The sequence below is a fragment of the Lytechinus variegatus genome, chromosome 1 (assembly GCF_018143015.1).
Source record: "Lytechinus variegatus isolate NC3 chromosome 1, Lvar_3.0, whole genome shotgun sequence".
Classification (NCBI taxonomy): domain Eukaryota; kingdom Metazoa; phylum Echinodermata; class Echinoidea; order Temnopleuroida; family Toxopneustidae; genus Lytechinus; species Lytechinus variegatus.
The window spans coordinates 5,718,220-5,735,451 of NC_054740.1; the positions used below are offsets into that span (position 1 = coordinate 5,718,220).

Below are 17,232 nucleotides of genomic sequence, written 5' to 3' on the forward strand. Positions count from 1 at the left end.
GAGCCTGAGAAAAAGAAAATTTAGGCCATCTGATAGCAAACATTCTAATCTGATAATACTTGTACTTTGAATCTGATCATTCATATCAAGAAGAAGTAACTACAGCCTAACCTTCCCTCGCCTGCAAATATCTTCTTTAAAAAATATTTTACATGTATATTCGTAGACCCCTGTACGGCTTTAATACTGGATCAGCAGTAAACGCACCACACCTACATGTACATGTATCTGAGATTGCTTAATGTATAGACTGACCCACACATGGTATAAATATCATTCAATCATTTAATCTCCCTGATCCGATCAGATACATTGTTAGCACAATGTCAAAGATCATTGTTCACTTCATGACTACTGATCCCTGCTACAAGTTTTGCTCAACTTCAGGGGCCCTCCAGACAGAGCTCTCGTATCCTACTATTCATGCTTTAATAAGCTTACCAATAGGGCCGTCTGCACCAGACCGAGTTTTCAAATTAGCGCGCTATTTCTGATCCGGCAAATTATCCCGATCGATCAATCTCAAGATTATTTGCAATGGAGACGCAATTATCGCGCTAGTTCGTAGGATTAATCTCAAGATTACAATCCCAAGTCAACTTGGGATTATTTGCAAAATATCATGCTATTTTTACGAATTATCCTGCTAATTCTCAGGTGTAGGCACACTCAGGATTATTTATTCATGGCGTCAGACCATAATACATCGATGCCTCACTCAAGCAGGGTTTCTCTTCTTGTGATCGTGGAGACGGGGGTTTCTTGAATCTCGAGATTAATCGCGGAGAGGGCCAATCGGGCTAAAATCTCGAGATTGAGCAAACTCAGGCTCGTGCAGCACCGCCTAATGAGGCCCAACTTTTGTATTTCAGAGACTCATTACTGATTTTTAGCAAATACATGTAGAGTGATAAGCCCATCTGTGTTTTATTTAAAACCTAATATGATATAAAATCATATTCTGGAGGAAATAAGGAAACCCACTCCAACATGACAAGATAGACATTCCTATAAAACTGACCATCTAAAGATCCTTTTTTCAAACCTTTCGAGCTTTCTGCTGCAGTACCAGTCACAATACTTTGACTCACGTTCCCGCGTTTCAGTCTTAATCCCCTATATCCGGGTGCCTGAAACGTGACTGGAGTATTCAAACACGTTCGAGCAGTGGCGCGGCATCGCACAATGGGCCGTGTAACAAACAGTCACGTACGTTCCGATTTGGTCGAGTGCTTCGGATCGCCACCCCACAAATGAACGGGGAATCGATCATACAGTCACGTTGTGTCCGTGCGCGCGCGCCCCTCGATAAATCCACAAAATTCCCGGATGTACACTTTCATGAAATGCGTTGAGCCGTCTCTGCGATAAAGGAACCACTACATGTACCGTAATTCAAGTGTACGGTAATGAGTGGGTGAAGCGAATCGCCGCGGCATCGATATAAATGGCGTGAACAGGGAGGTAATCCAGTACATCACACATGCAGCGCAGATGAGATGCAAATTTCCTAGCATACGGTACTGTACTAGCTGGCGCCTTGCTGGATGCAGATGTGGTGAAAGCTAACGGTGTTGGTGTAATTTACAGAGATACAGTAGATCTTAGAAGATGCTTTAATCTCATTTTTTTTAACATGTTCACTATATTGCAAGTGGTGTTTCATTTTGTGTAGTTTTGTTCTAATTTTCACCGATTCTAGTTTTGTTTTGTCATTTGTACAGCGCTCTGTAATTTTTGAAAAAGCGCTTAATAAGAAGTAATTATTATGTAATTGAAAGTCTACATATAAAATGTAAATGATCAATCGTCAGGTTTTCTTTCTTTTTCTTTCTTTTTTTTATTTTTATTTTTTGCTTTTAATTCAGTCAAACCTGTCTAAGCGGCCACCTGCTGAAAATTTCCCCGCAGGAAAATCATGTGTTGTATCCCCGGGGTATATCCTGTCTATAGCGGCCACCTGTATAACGCGGCATAACTATCCGACCGTCATAGTAATATAGTATAGCGGCCACTATGGCTGCTCAAAATGGGCTTCGGCCTTCGCCGGAACTTTCGGCTCCAAAACCTGTTGTATATAGCGTGCGCTTGCTCTTGCAGCCGCAATGAATTCATCTTCATTCTTACTGCCATGAATAAATTGTTAAAAGCGATTTTAAAGTACCCGTAATTAGCTTAAGACCGTAAGGTACAAGTAATTTCTGATTTACCGAATATTGTTTATTGTTAGTTGTTTGCTCAAAGTTAGCACCCATTGTTCGGGTTCCGAGGTGAAACTCGCACCCATTGTTCGGGTTCCGAGGTGCGAGACAGCGTAATTACCTCGTGTTCAGGTTGGAGCAGCCTCCTTCACTTAAATGTCTACTAATACATGTATATTATTAAAATCGTAATAAAAATATTTGTTAAGTCACAATAATTTTTTTTTTCAAAAATAGTTTTAGTATCTTTATATTATTGTCTGACACAAAAAGGTGATTTTTTTTTGGGGGGGATGATTTTTTTTATAAAACCAATTATTGAAGGCTTCGAAGCTATACCGTAAGCCGTCGCACAGTGGGCCAGAATGAGTTGAAATTTTGCCAAAATTATATTCTACTGATCATGGGGGTAGAATCGACCGAACAAAATTTAAAGCAGATATGACGTCACATTGATACCAAATTTTGATTGGCTACTTAAAACCAGGTCATGTCCCCCTCAGAAAAAATGTTGATTTGAATCAATAGAGAAAAATCAGACAAGCACAAAGCTGAAAATTTCATCAAAATCGGAAAGTTATGACATTGTGCGTTATTCAATAAATGATCTCAGTCCTGAAATATTTCCACCAGTTCAGTCACTTTTAATGTAGCTAGTCTAGTATGTCCATCGAACATTGATAGAACAGAAAGATAGCGTGAGTCAAGGAAATGAGAGAAAACAGAGAGGGAAATCAGGAGAAGGAATAGACTATTCCCTCTCCTGATTTCCCTCTCAAAATATCTGCTCGTCATCTTCGAACTTGATGACTTCAATAAATGGCACACAAGCAATATCTGAAAACAATTTAAATACTACTAAGTAGTATTTAAATTGTTTTCAGATATTGCAGATTTTGCTTGTGTGCCATTTATTTGTGAAGTCATCAAGCTCGAAGATGACGAGCAGAATGCAGATATTTTGATTGTTAGATTATTGTTACATTGTTATAATTTTCTTAACTTTATACTTTGAACTATCTAAGGTGATATCTGACATGACATAATAATGTCATGAGCACTTATTTTTTCAGCCTAGCTAATACCTCGGTTGCATTTGCTCATTGTAAAGGCCGTCCGACGAGTATAAAAAACACCCGTCTTAACATTTTAAATAGCTTTGGTTTGAACAAAAAATGAATAAAACGGCCGTCGTATAAACAAATGTGACCGAGGTAGAGGCCTGTTGTGGACTCCAGTGACGTACGCAGGGGGGAGTGGGGGGGGGGGGGGTTACAGGGGCTCAACTCACCCTTAAAATTTGTATACCTACCCCCTTTTTATTTTTGCTTGCGCATGTAATTTTTTTTTGGAGGGGGGGGGGTAAAGTATCAAAGACCAAATCAAAATAGTGATGATTGTTACTTTATTTTTCATGAAATCTAGTCGATCATAATTACCGCCCCCCCCCCCCCGGAGAAAAAAACTCACACACCTCATATCGCTGTCCTATACCAAATCATTCTCCCACGAGCATAATTATGTTCCCCTTAACTGTTCCCACTTACGATAAGGACTGAATGTAGACCTTACTGGATGTTCTCATTTTTCTCCCCCCCCCCCCCCTTATCGTAAGTGGGAACAAAAAATGCTCTGGTGGAAACAGGGAGCTCCGTCTTGGGAGTGGGGGCGTTGTGGGGCATTAGGGTTGGAGGAAAAGAGTCAGATGATGTTTGGATTTATAGGTTATTTTTTCTCTTTTTCTGTAAATGTTTCCTTTTTTATTTCAGATACTCTACACATTACATTTGCTCTATGGTGGCAGTATGGCGAATAAAACACAACCGTTTTAAACTTTTGAAAAGTATCCATAGCATATTAGTACGTAGATTGGATATTAGTAGTTTGTATTAGAAATAAAACGCAGGATAAAACGGCTGTGTTCGACCATCGTATACGGCCGCTGTAAATCAGATCAAAATGTGACTGAGGTTTTACACGCTCGTAAAAATAAGGAGGGGGGGGCAGTGATGATTATTTTTGTCGATCTGATTAAGTCGCCTTACCACCTCCCCCAAAGAAAAAAAACTACTTCCCAGTCTCTACCAGTAGCATTCTTCCTTGAAATTGTTCCCACATTTTATGGATGGGATGTCGACCTTGCTCGTGAATGTCCCCCCCCCCCCCCCCTCTTTAACAAGTGGAAACAAGGAAATACAAGTTGCGGGCGAATGCCACGGTATATAGGGACTGGGAGGTAACTCTTTTTTTTCTTGGGAGTGGGGAATGGGGCGTTGAGGGACATGGTGGAAGGTAAGTTTAAGTTGTTGGGGCTTTGGGTTTGGCGCCCCCCTTATCGTTTTTTTTTTGGTGTTATTTTGTAAATTAAAGTACATGGTAAAAAAATAAATTTCAGATAACGGTAAAAGCCAGTGATCTAAAGCGGGACGTATATTCATGGGGTGGGGGGGGGGGGGGTTATTGTATGAGAACAAATGTTTTCATGGAAGAGAAACAAGTTATTAAAGGTCAAGTCCACCCCAGAAAAATGTTGATTTGAATCAACAGAGAAACATCAGACAGCACAATGCTGAAAATTTCATCAATATCGGATGTAAAATCAGAAAGTTATGACATTTAAAAGTTTTGCTTATTTTTACATAATCATGATAATTATGAACGAGCCAGTTACATCCTTCCTAATGAGAGAGTCGATGATGTCACTCACTATTTCTTTCGTTTTTTATTGTTTGAATTATACAATATTTCAATTTTTACGAGTTTGACGATTAGAACCTCCTTGCCTGAAGCACAGAATGTTAAAATAATGGAATTCCACATGTTCGGGGAGGAATATAGCTTCTTTTCACATGACAATGCCGAGAAAATAGAAATATTTATATTTCATATAGTAAAATACAAAAGAAATAGAGATGTCATCAGTTCCTCATTTGCATACCGACAGAGATGTATATACATGTATAACTGTTTTGTGAAATGAAGCGAAACTTTAAAATGTCATAACTTTCTTATTTTACATCCGATTTTGATGAAATTTTCAGTATTTTGCTTTTTGAATTTTTCTCTTTTTAATCAAATCAAGTTTTTGTTGGGGGGGGGGGGGACTTGTCCTTTAAATTAAGAACATTTGAAATATATCTGTATATATACTGCAATTTAAAAAAAAATAGTAAGGTTTAGGGATGTCTATTTCGAATTCTCACTTTATAACAACGATACTTTTATAATAAGTTTTGAACATTCGCGCAGTGGAAAAAATACAATTTTAATTACATATTAATAATTATGAATTGTAATGGATGATTCTTACCTGATGTGGTAAATGCCCTCGTCCATCTGGAGTATTCCCTGGACCGGAAAGGCAGGGGCACGCCCAGCTCAGGGATCCCTGGATTCTCGAGTATTCAGGCTAGAACACAACATGGACCCTACTAGTCCATGAACACACCCATCATGGGATCATTCAAAATATCAATGGGAAGGGTGCTTTTCATTGGTTAGCACACGAATGCTCTAAAAACAAGAAATGTTAACTTAACATGTTGGATTTAGCTTTAAAAAAGGTTGGATGTAATATTTGAAAATTGTTGTCACTCCAACCTTTCAAAAGTTGAATCAACATTCGTGATTGGGCCAAATCAGAAGTGAAAACCCCTCCAAAAAAATCATGGCTCATTTTATCTCATGCTGAAATGTTCCCACCGACGACGACGGAATGTCCGACTTTCAAGACCTTATCGGACAGGCTGTTTCATGTCTGTCAACAGCGCGGCAACTTCAGAGAAAAATTCTTTCACACCCTCCCTAATCCGAAAAATCCCCGTAAATAACTTTTGTTCTCAACACCCTTCCATATCGATCTTTTGAAGTCGGGCCTACACTCTTTAAATACCGACAGTTGTAATATTTTGGCATTTCTTTACGTAATCAAATTATCATTTCTTTTGTGCTCTCATCCTACATGAAGAGTTCATATTTTTTGGATCATGCAGACTGAACAAATAAAAAGTTGCTTTCTAATGCTGGTTACCTCATTTTTTAAATCGCTGTATTACTCAAAATATAAATAAAAGGACAAGTCTACCCCAACAAACACTTGGTTTTTAATGAAAAGAGAAAAATCCAAAAAGCAAAACAGGTCCTAATCATCATACTCGTAAAAATTGAAATATTGTATGATTTAAACAATAAAAAACAAAAGAAATATTGAGTGAGTGACATTCTCTCACATTTGGATGTAACTGGCTCGTTCATGTAACTATATTGTTGAAAATAAGCGGAACTATGTCATAACTTTCTTATTTTACATCCAATTTTGATGAAATTTTCAGCATTGTGCTTGTCTGATTTTTCTCTATCGATTCGAATCAACATTTTTCTGAGGTGGACTTGACCTTAAATGATGCCATGTTTGATTTGTACGTCATGCTAATTCTTCTGATGTAATATTTTTTTTTTTATAAATGTTCATAATTATGACTTGTGAAATATGTGAAATAATGTATCTTAAAATTGACGAAGAGTTCTACGTTAGCAACCTTCAGAATATTTTTCTTCTGGAAAACTCACCAGCGCTAACCAGGGACACCGAAGGAGAGGGCAAGAATATAAAAAGTGAGTATTCTCGTCTGATAGTTGTATACCGCTACAATAATTCAGAATCAAATCCCTGACCCCTACTGGGATATTACATGTATAGAAGGGGTAATTAAGGGCCACCCCATCGACCCTATAAATCCCAGGTAAGGAAGTTGAGACTCATCGCGGAAAAAGGAGGCAAACCGAGAAATGTAAATGAGCTATGTAGGCCCCTTCCCGTGTACAAAAAAAAATCAATATATATGGCACATCCCTTGATATCAGATGTAATTTCAATTTACCTAATTTATTGATAACGGGTTACATTGGTATAAGAGCCCCAGAATATTTTTTGTGAACGCACTTGTCACCAATGACAGGGCATGTTGATAAGACTAAGTGTTTGAAAAATATTCCCACAAGCATATTACGGGTGTATAAGTCAGTGGGGGGGAGGGGGGCTTTCTCCGAGACACGTGTTTTTTCCCCAACTCTCCGCTCAATCATATCAATGGCCTCCAATTTCCAGGGGGGGGGGGTTGGGGGGTGTAAAAAGGTTCTTTGCAGGTATTGGCAGAATAATTTTGTAATTCAGGAGATACTATAAGGAAAATTTTCTCCAATCAGGCAAATCGTTTTTTTTTATTCATTTATTTATTTTTGCTAAGAGCAAGGGCGCAGCTAGGACCGAGGGAACGCGACCCCTCCGCCTGCATTAGAAAATTAAAATAACTGACATCTCGTCGAGCCATTTTTAGATCTTAATTTCAGATTAAAATCTTCAGTATATTAGAAATAAAATCTTAAGTGTGTGATCGTGAGAGGGCATTGTGCGTAAATATTGCAATTTAAAGTATTGATTTCTTAATAAACAAAATACATTTTAGTAGGCCTAAACAAAGTATTTAGCTACACACCGGGGGATTCCCCTTTATCTCCCGTCCGTCCCCGACTCATCTTCCACGGAGTATCAGCGCTCTTCATCCATCTCAATCCCCTCTTTATTAGTACATCTGAAATTTAATTCCCCCCTTCTCTCTCTCTTATCTATTCCCCATTCATTCTATATCATATTGGGTTTACGATTTAACACACAAATGAATGAAATAATAAAACTTCAGAATCATGCTGCATACCAGTATATAATTATAATACTCAAAGCTAACGTCCTCACCCCGTCCGTTCAATTATAAAAAAAAACTGAATTTTTCTCCTATCCCCATTTCCTATGTACATTGATATAAGTTATCGTCCGATTTCTTGAATGATAACTTTAAATTAGTATCCGGAAAACATAACGTAAATACAAGGTCTGCCTCCAACCTACAACTCGATGCGGGAGGACAATCATACAATGTACCCTCTCGAAAAATACAAAACCCGCACACATCTCATACTCGCCTTTCTCAGGAAATGCTTCATTTCGTGCCAAACTTGCTCGATGGGGTTGAGGTCTGGTGATTCTCGAGGTGTCCTCCAGGCTCTATCACTGGTTGACCCTATATTAAAAATACTCCCGGATAAAATTGTTTTCTTCTCAATTCCGATACATATTAATTTCAATTGATTCCATTCTGTCTGGGTTTTTTCAAACAAGATAATTCTGAACGTATTTTTCATATCTATTTAAAATTGAATGAAATATGCGATGAATAACACAATGTCATAATATCGGGTACTGTCTGGGACAAGGTACATGTACTTAAAATTGTTGTTAATCTTTATATGATCCACGATATCCCCGCTCTCTCTTCTTAATTCACCCGTCATGACTCTATCTTTAGAAAAAATATATATTTCTTTATCTCATAATATTTATTTAAATTCAATCCATTCTGTTAGGAAAGCAAACACATTACAGGCTTAATTTTCATGTTGCTATTGTGGCATCGAAATTAAAATTGATAAAATTATGTTATAGCTTTAAAAAACTATGATGGATATTCCACAATCCATTTTAAGCATTATTCTATAATTGTAATAAACTTTTGTCTGAGTGAATTTCCCCTTTAATGCACACACCATGCACTGTAGAATTAATCCTGGTAAAAACAACGAAAGAAAAAGGCAAATACAGGGCAGGATACTATCAACAATGTCATTCATTTGATTGATGTCGATTATGAGTGATAGGTTCTTGCATGATATTGTACTATAACATTTCTGGAGCATTTACGGGGTCAAATAATATTGTATATCCAACGAAATTACATTGACCTGATCAGGCACCTTCAATATTTGGGTATGGTTATACCGCATTGTGTAGTCAATGTATGTGTGATTAGAGTTACAACTCGAAGTGAAACTTACATTGATTATTTTTCATATGAATTATTTCCTCCAAAAAAATAAACGTCATAAACTTGACACTTTCTGTTTGGTGTAATACCATGCAGCATGTTGAGGTGATAGATGATCCTTTATCTGTATATGGTTTTTTCTTTTTGCATTTGGCTTTGCACACCTATGCATTACGTAATTGTGTCTCTCCCTTTGTCCGTCGATCTGCATGCCTTTGATTTCAACGACTCAACATCGAGTGAATACCGCCTTGCGGTTCTTTTGTTAACGTAAACGAGGTCATTATCGCGTATTTAAAATTTGTAAAAGAAGATTTGTGATTGTCTGATGAACATAAGGATAGAGGCATGGGTTTCAGCGCAGATGATTATCTTTTGTTCCTAGGGGGCATCTACTGTTGCGTTCCCTATTAAACACAAAAGATAATTTCTCTGTGCCGACGGACGGCCATGATAGAGGCCGAATAAATACAGTACAATGGAAACTGGGAAATAAAGATGTGATTATAGACTGATGTGATTTGACTACATTTTCTTATTTTCCATTGTTGAACCTTCTTCACTAATTCTCAAAATTTTTCGATTCCTTTTCATGGTCACTCTTCTTAAAATGGCAATAACAAAAAGAGGTGTGATCATGCAGTTGGGATGAAAAAGTCTTTTAGTTCCGTTTAACAGAATGCATGCAAGAAAATAAGAAAAATATTCAAATATGATGCGTTTAACAGGGTTTGAAAGAGATGGTCTGGGCTGAAAATATATCTCAATATTAATGGAGTAAAATTCACAGTGCAAAGTGCTGAAAATGTCATCAAAATCGGAAAAAAATAACGAAGTTGTTAACTTTTAAAGTTTAACAAATTGTGAAAAAAATATGCTCATCGTCATGAATATTCATGAGGTGATCCGATGATGATATATCCCTACTTTTACTTCTCCTACGTTACAGTTATTTGGTTTCATTTTCCTTACACATCAATCCTTTTATAATCTGTTAAATATCTCTTGGGATATTGCACGGAAACCCTCGCATATTTATGAGCTGTGACCTTTGACTTATCAACTCTGAATTCAAACTTAGCCTGTATATTTTTTCCATGTACCTGTACGCCCCCAAAAGTTTTTACATTTTATTAAATATTTTTCGAGTTATTGCGCAGAAACCAAGTGGGGGACGGGCGGACGGACAGGAGCAACACTTCGTCTGCGGGGGCATAAAATACAAAAGAACAAGTGGGATATGACATCATCAGCCCACCTAATGAATATTCATTCGGTGAAATAATGCAAATCGTAAAAATTCTACAACTTCATTATGTGTTGTAATAATATTGGCATATTTACCCAGGGTAGCAACTTCAGTTTCGAAAACTGTTCTACCAGCGTGCCCTGCTATTATTACCCCGGCTTTATAGCTGGGCTGCCTATAGGCGCTCATTCAATGAATTTTTTTTTCCTGCCGGGTACCCATTCGAATCACCTCACATGGGTTAAGTGCAGCACCATGTGGATGAGTATTTTGCTGAAGAAAATTACGCCATGGCTGGGATTCAAACCCACGACCCTCTGTTTCAAAGTTATCCGGTTTTGATAAAGTTTTCAGCATTTTAATCTGTGAATTTTACTCTTATTTATTGAAGTATAAATACATGTCCATGTATCTCCGGCCTGGACCATCCCTTTACGAACAACAAAATGTCAACTCTCATTGAAAACACTCAAATACGTCAAGGAAACTAGAAAATTAATTAAAACTGTTATTCAATGCCTGCTGCAAAATAAAGAAAAAATATCAAAACGCATATTGCAAAACCCAAAATATGAAGAGAAAAATATTTAAAGTTTAACAAATGCAAAATTCATTTCACATTCGTTCTTTAAAATTCCATGCAATACGGAAATACATTGATCATTCAAAATAAAAATGAGATGAACATTTTTGATAAAAAAATAGGCCTACAACACTAAACAGGGTCGTCAAGAAAATAAGATGCGCATGTGACGTAGGAGTTCCAATGAGTGCCCTACATTTTTTGGGTCGGGAGACGCCTGCACAAAATGAAAATAAATTAATTCGAAAGTTAGAAGCATCCATGCATAAAAAAAAATGTATAACAATCTATGTGAACACGAGTAAATGATATAGAATAACAATTTTTTTGAAGTGGTTTAGCCCAAAAAATATGATATTTACTATCAACTCAGACATTGGTACTATCAGAACAGGAACTAGCTGTACCTACTGGGGGGGGGCAGACTGGAGATACAGCACATGCAAGTGACGTATCCCTGCCCCCCCCCCCCCCCTGACAAGCTTGGAGACCTTTTTTGGTACGAAATCCTCCTATATTATTGTTGAAGATCTTTTTTTTGTCAATTTTTTTGGGCACAAAATCCTATATAATGGTTGAAGATCTTTTTTTTTCATTGTCAAATGTTTGGGCGTGAAAAACAAGTGATAAGCACTGGCGGCGGAAGCCCAAAAAAAATTAAGGGGGTCCACCTGAAATTTTGTGATGGATACATGTGAAAGAAAAATTGACAAGCAAAAAAAGAAAGAAAAATGGTTATCAACTAAAAATTTAGGGGGACCTCCCCCCCTCCTCAACTTTAGGGGGGACCTGTCCCCCCCCCCCCCACTTCGCCGCCTATGGTGATAAGTACCGGTACGGTAAGTTGAGCCGTGCCTCATGCACCAACGTGAATGCTTGTGCTTGTGACATGTCAAGACGTACGCCCGGGGCGCGCCGCCGGCGGGATCTCCGGTCCGCGATCTAGAATTACAGTGCATGCCATGAATGAACGAGGCGATCCCAAACTCGTAACTTCTGGGCGATCCCCCTTCCGCGCGGAGTGCATTCATAAAGCCCGAACTAATGTCGCAGCACGCACAGAACGTGAAAAGCATGTATGATCGTTACGTTTGATACCGCCAACCAATCAAGGCGATTCTCTTCTCGTGACCGATCGAACGGTACACGTTCTTCCGTGGACTATTGTGCTTGACTGGCTGAGCGAAACGTAGTTTGAGATACGCAACACGGCATCCGGGTTGACCCGTCCACGCACACTATAACGTGTAGACGTGAGTCAAAGAATTGTGACTGGTACTGTACACCTGTTCTTTCATTTCTATTTATTCATTTTAATCAAGGATGATCTTATACACACATACATATATATGCTACAATGCATATGGAATTCAAATGCTTTTTTATTTGTACGAGTATATCAAAATAAATAAATGAGTTTTATACACTCCCTCCGTGTTATTCCTAGGAGACTTGCCCAAAACTATCAACAAAAAGAACTGAGTGATTGTGCAAACATGAAAAACTAAGACAGTTCAAAGTGAAACCATTTCAAATTACCATGTATATCAAGAGCAATGCTAACAGACTTTTGTATGCTTTGTGTCTAGACTTTAAGAGTTTAAACACCTGGAGTCTGATTAAACATACCTTTCAATTTGGAAGGGGAATATACTTTTGGAACAACGAAACATAACTTCAAGGCTCCAAAATGTTAAAAAGGGGAGGGTGAACTTTAAGAATGCCTGCAGACAGAATGTGACTTGAAATTCAGAACACAATGCTCAGGCATCCTGGAAGGGTATACCTTTATGTTGGGGATTCTTGAGACTCAAAAGCTTTTCTTTGAAATAGAGAGAAGAAAGTTTATCCCCAAAAAAGCCCTTAAAATATGCCATTTCAAAATATTATTTGGTCCCCATTTTTGACATTAACCTGCAGATCATATTCCATAAAAGCCCTCATAATAATTGCAACATTTTTCATTTTTCAATTGTGGGCGTCTTTCACAAATCTTGCTTTCAATAACAAAGTCTGGATTTCTCTGATAATTCACTTCAAATCTGCAAATCAAATTGCAAGATAGATTTCCGTTGCTGAATAAAGTGGCTTTGCATGGCCTGAAGCCAGGCCCTGTTGAAATTCTTATGAAAGTCAAGATTTGATTTTTTCAGGAGGGCCGGGCATTTGAAACTAATCTGTAGCACAGACCACCACATCAGTTCATTAATTTCTTCTTCCCAAGCGTCATGAACGCTTATACAATGGCAAAAGGTATATTTTTTCCCTTTCAAACATATTATATTCCTTAAATCATTGTTGTATTTCTCCAAACCATGATCCCCCTGCTTTTCAAGTTCATGCCCTGTTTCAAAAAAGTTAAAACTAACTTTGCCATTAAAACTACCATGGAAACCTTGATTGTGATTGGCTGCTGAGCCCTGTTACCATTGTAGTTCCTGTAATGACAAAGTTAAAAGTCCTATGTGAAACAGGCTCCAGGCCAATTAAAATTGAGGGTAAAGAAAGTAATAACTTACCATTCATACAGTATGCCAGCCAAAGGGCAATTATTGTTCTTCATATAATCCCTGACAGTTGGGTAGTGGCCCATGAAGAAACTGTTCAGAAAAAAAGAGTGAGAAATATCATACAATTAATGCACTTTTATGAGAGTGTTATGACGATGCAGCACACTCGAGGGTATTTACAATTATGCGAAAGCAAGAGGCGCTTGCGCCGAGTGCTTTTGCATAAAATTGTGAATGCCCGAGAGTTGCTCGCATCCTCACTAACATCACGAATCTTAAAATGTGCATTGTTTTATAAAACGGGTCGGCAAAATGATTTTTTCATGGAAATCTTGTTCAAATCCCTCCAACTTGTGTACGATCAAAATGCACAGTGCTGTACGATCGCACAGACGAAGAGATCACAAGACTGTCAATTATGACATCACAGGCGTATCTACTATGCGCGCCTAATTAAGCGCATCAAAATCCTAGCCAGCCTCTTTTACTGAACGCGTATCAGTTTTTACGTGCTATTGGAACTAATGCTGCACAAAAATTGCACAGTGCTGCACAAAAAATGAACGACTGGAAGGTTGCGCATAATTAAAGCATGAACACGTGACTTGAATATGCACTCACCATTGGCTACATCCTTGAACCCGTTTTACAAATACAATTGTAGTATGAACCTATACAAATTTGTAATATCTATGCACTGAAATTCAATTTACCAAGGTAGCCGGATTAAACTAATTTAGTAGATCCTGGAGGAGAAAAAGAATAGTGCAATGTACAGTGTATACACTGCTGATGATCATATCAACATAAGGATAAATGAGGAACAGAACGATGAGGATGAAGTAATAGGTTATGAATACAAATCAAGAGAATGTGAGGAGCACTTCTTCCTTAAACTTTTAAGAAGAAAAACAAACTTATACCCCGCTTACAGTGCAGGGCCAGGCCGAGCCCAGGCCGCATTGCGGTACTCGGCCTCCCTATTTTGTGCGTTTATAATGGCGGACTCGGCCAGGCCTAAACTTTAACCTTTCAATTCTTTGTCGTAGTGGTGCTCTACTTTTAAACAAACAATTATTTTGTGGTGCACTGGGGTCACGCTGATGAGGGAAAAGGCACAAAGACCGAATGGCGAAACGTGAAGCTTAAAGTAATTTGCTATGGCATACCAATCCTTTCACTTCCAGAGTCGCATTTGGTACCTCATTAGGCCCTGCATGCGTGTACAGTGAAAAAGGCCAGGCTGAGCCGCGACCAAGACAGCATCCACAGCTGGGCCTCTATCAATTTACAGTGGATTTTAGGCCAGGCTCATCTCGGCCTTTTCACTGGAAACGGGGTCAAAATGAAGAAAAATTGGGAATATGAGGAGCTTGCTACATTTCCATTTTGGAGTACTAATACCAGATTGCTCAGTCCAAAATCTCTACTCACACTTGGTTTAAGCGTTTTACAATACATGTACAGGTATGTATGTCTAGTCTAGATGCAATACCATGTTTGGAGCCACTCACCCTTATAAATTTGGAGCCATGGAGGCATGACAAATGTTAAACCTGGGCCCCTTCTTACAAAGAGTTGCAATTGATCTGATCAATCACAACTATGGACGGCCAGCAACATCAACATCTATTACGCATGTTTGTTCAAAATATTTTTAATTATATTCATGCATTCATTGTTTTATTGAAAATTCACTGTGCTTCTCTTTGTTTACTAAGGACATTGTGCAAATTTCCTGTAAAAAAATTATGACACTGAAGGATTTCAATAGAATTACGATTGATCAGATCAATCGTAACTCTTTGTAAGATGGCGCTCTGAAAACCATGTTAATATGATCAAGACAGCTCAAAGTATGTACATGTATGAACTAGATAATGAGATATTCAATTATCAACTGGCATACATGTAACTTGATCATGTAGTCTGACATTTAGCACTGAACACTAATTACCTTATCATATAAAGTCTCTAAGGGCTACACTGGCTTTAGCAGAGCATGAGTTCAAGGAATAAAATCATACCCGTTTACCTGGTCTGGGTTAAGTGTAGCACAATCATGATTAAATATAGGCCAGTAAAGTATACTGTCAACTAAAATTGGCCTCGTATTGGCATAGATTTTCCTAGACAGCTGGCAGCCGTCTGTTTCGAGGAGTTTTTTAACATATTTTTTTTAATTTCTCCTCGTACACAGATGGCTCGCTATCGTGCAGCCACCATTAGGGGACTTGCAATGCAAAATCCCCCGTCGGGGCCCTTCAATTTTTGTCTTTAATGAATAAAAATTTTAAAAATTAACGCGACCAAAATGCAAATTTATATTCCCTCTTGGCATTAATTGCCAAAAAACAGATAAAAATGAACTTGAAAGGAACAAAAACAGTGACCTCGGCTGTCGCGCGAATTCGCTTCCCCATTTTATCCGATCTTAAGTACATAAACATATGGCCACTGAGTCCCCTGTACAGTTCGCGCTAGAACTTCGGTCTCTAGTTGTATTTGGCATGTTTGGTGAGTGAAGCCAACAATTTCAGCTGAACAACCAACAAAACAGAGACCGAAGCTTTTGGTCTAAGATTTTCCAAGACCTTCCAAGTCCAAGGTATTTTAGCTATTAAAACTGCCCCCTTTTCTCTCTCTCTCTCACTCAATCTAAAGCAAAAATATTCATTGACAATATTTACTTTCAGATTTTTGCTTCAATCAGACTTCAGTCTCTGATGCACCCTCAGTCTCAGATTGTGAATTTCTGTGCTTCTAAAAATCTGCCAAAGTCATTTTGCATGCCTTCCTTAGCTTTTTCGCTAGTCTAGTTTCAGGTAATATTATTACTTTTCATGTAAATTTTAAAAACACAAATTCCGCCAAAGTTAAATGACAAGAGCAGTATCACTGATCACTCACCTTGCAATCTTGGCGGAGGGTATATGCGCGTACTTCCTACGCAGCATGAACAAGTAAGCAGAGTACGTGACGCCTGAAGTTAGGGCGAGCAGCAAGACGAAGAAGAGTGTATACCCCAAAAGAGAAACGATGCCAGCCCCAATCATCATTACTATTAAGTCAGACCTCTCAGTCTCAGTTGATTATCAAAAAAGGAAGAATATATCATTCAAAAATCTAGAAAACGGTTAAACACGTCTTGCTACTCTAACATGTCTCTAGATCAACCAATGTACGGTAGGACTCCCGAACAGTACTTCCCTGCGCTCAAGTTTCACGACATGCATGAGATTTACTATACACAGTCACGACTTCGTTCCGAGCTAGCTCCGATTACGTTTACGCGGCCGGCCGACCGTACCGAGATCAAGCAGGCAAGTCATCATGCAACACGTGGGGGCGTGGCAGCGTCTCGATCTCGAGCTAGCTAGCAAGCGAGGGATTGGAGCACGCGATGCATAATAAACTCCCGTGCCTCGTATTACAATTGTAACTCTATGGACATCCATCATTGTCATAATTTTGTCTCGGGTTTTGTCTACAGGAAATTTGAAAAATGTCCTTTTTTAAACAAAAGAGGACATACCAAATTTTCAAGAAATCAAGTGAATTCATAGATATACATTCATATATCTAAAAGTTTTTTTGAACAAACATGCATTTTATAAGTTGACTTAGAAGGTTTTCCATAGTTACTCTTTGTCTCTTTGTAAGACAGGCCCCTGGAATTACGGAAAAACATGGGGAAACTTCGTAACCAATTCGGGGGCGGGCGGGCGGCGCCGGGTGCTTAGATTTGGTTTGGCCGGGGGTGTGATGCTAAAGGTTCTAAACTCATACCCATATATTTACGGGTCATTTC

At 38.4% G+C, this 17,232-nt stretch overlaps 1 protein-coding gene across 1 annotated transcript in view; it reads right to left on the reverse strand.

The window, feature by feature from the left end:
- LOC121413733 (cholesterol 24-hydroxylase-like) overlaps window positions 1-16,784 on the reverse strand; it is a 50,918-nt gene extending 34,134 nt beyond the window's left edge. The window contains exons 1-2 of the mRNA XM_041606697.1: window positions 16,332-16,784; window positions 13,431-13,511 (exon numbers count right to left, since the gene is read on the reverse strand). Coding sequence (XP_041462631.1) covers window positions 13,431-13,511; window positions 16,332-16,480 — 230 coding nt within the window. The 5' untranslated portion in view covers window positions 16,481-16,784. The remainder of the gene's footprint in view (window positions 1-13,430; window positions 13,512-16,331) is intronic.
- Between the last annotated feature and the right edge of the window lie 448 nt (window positions 16,785-17,232).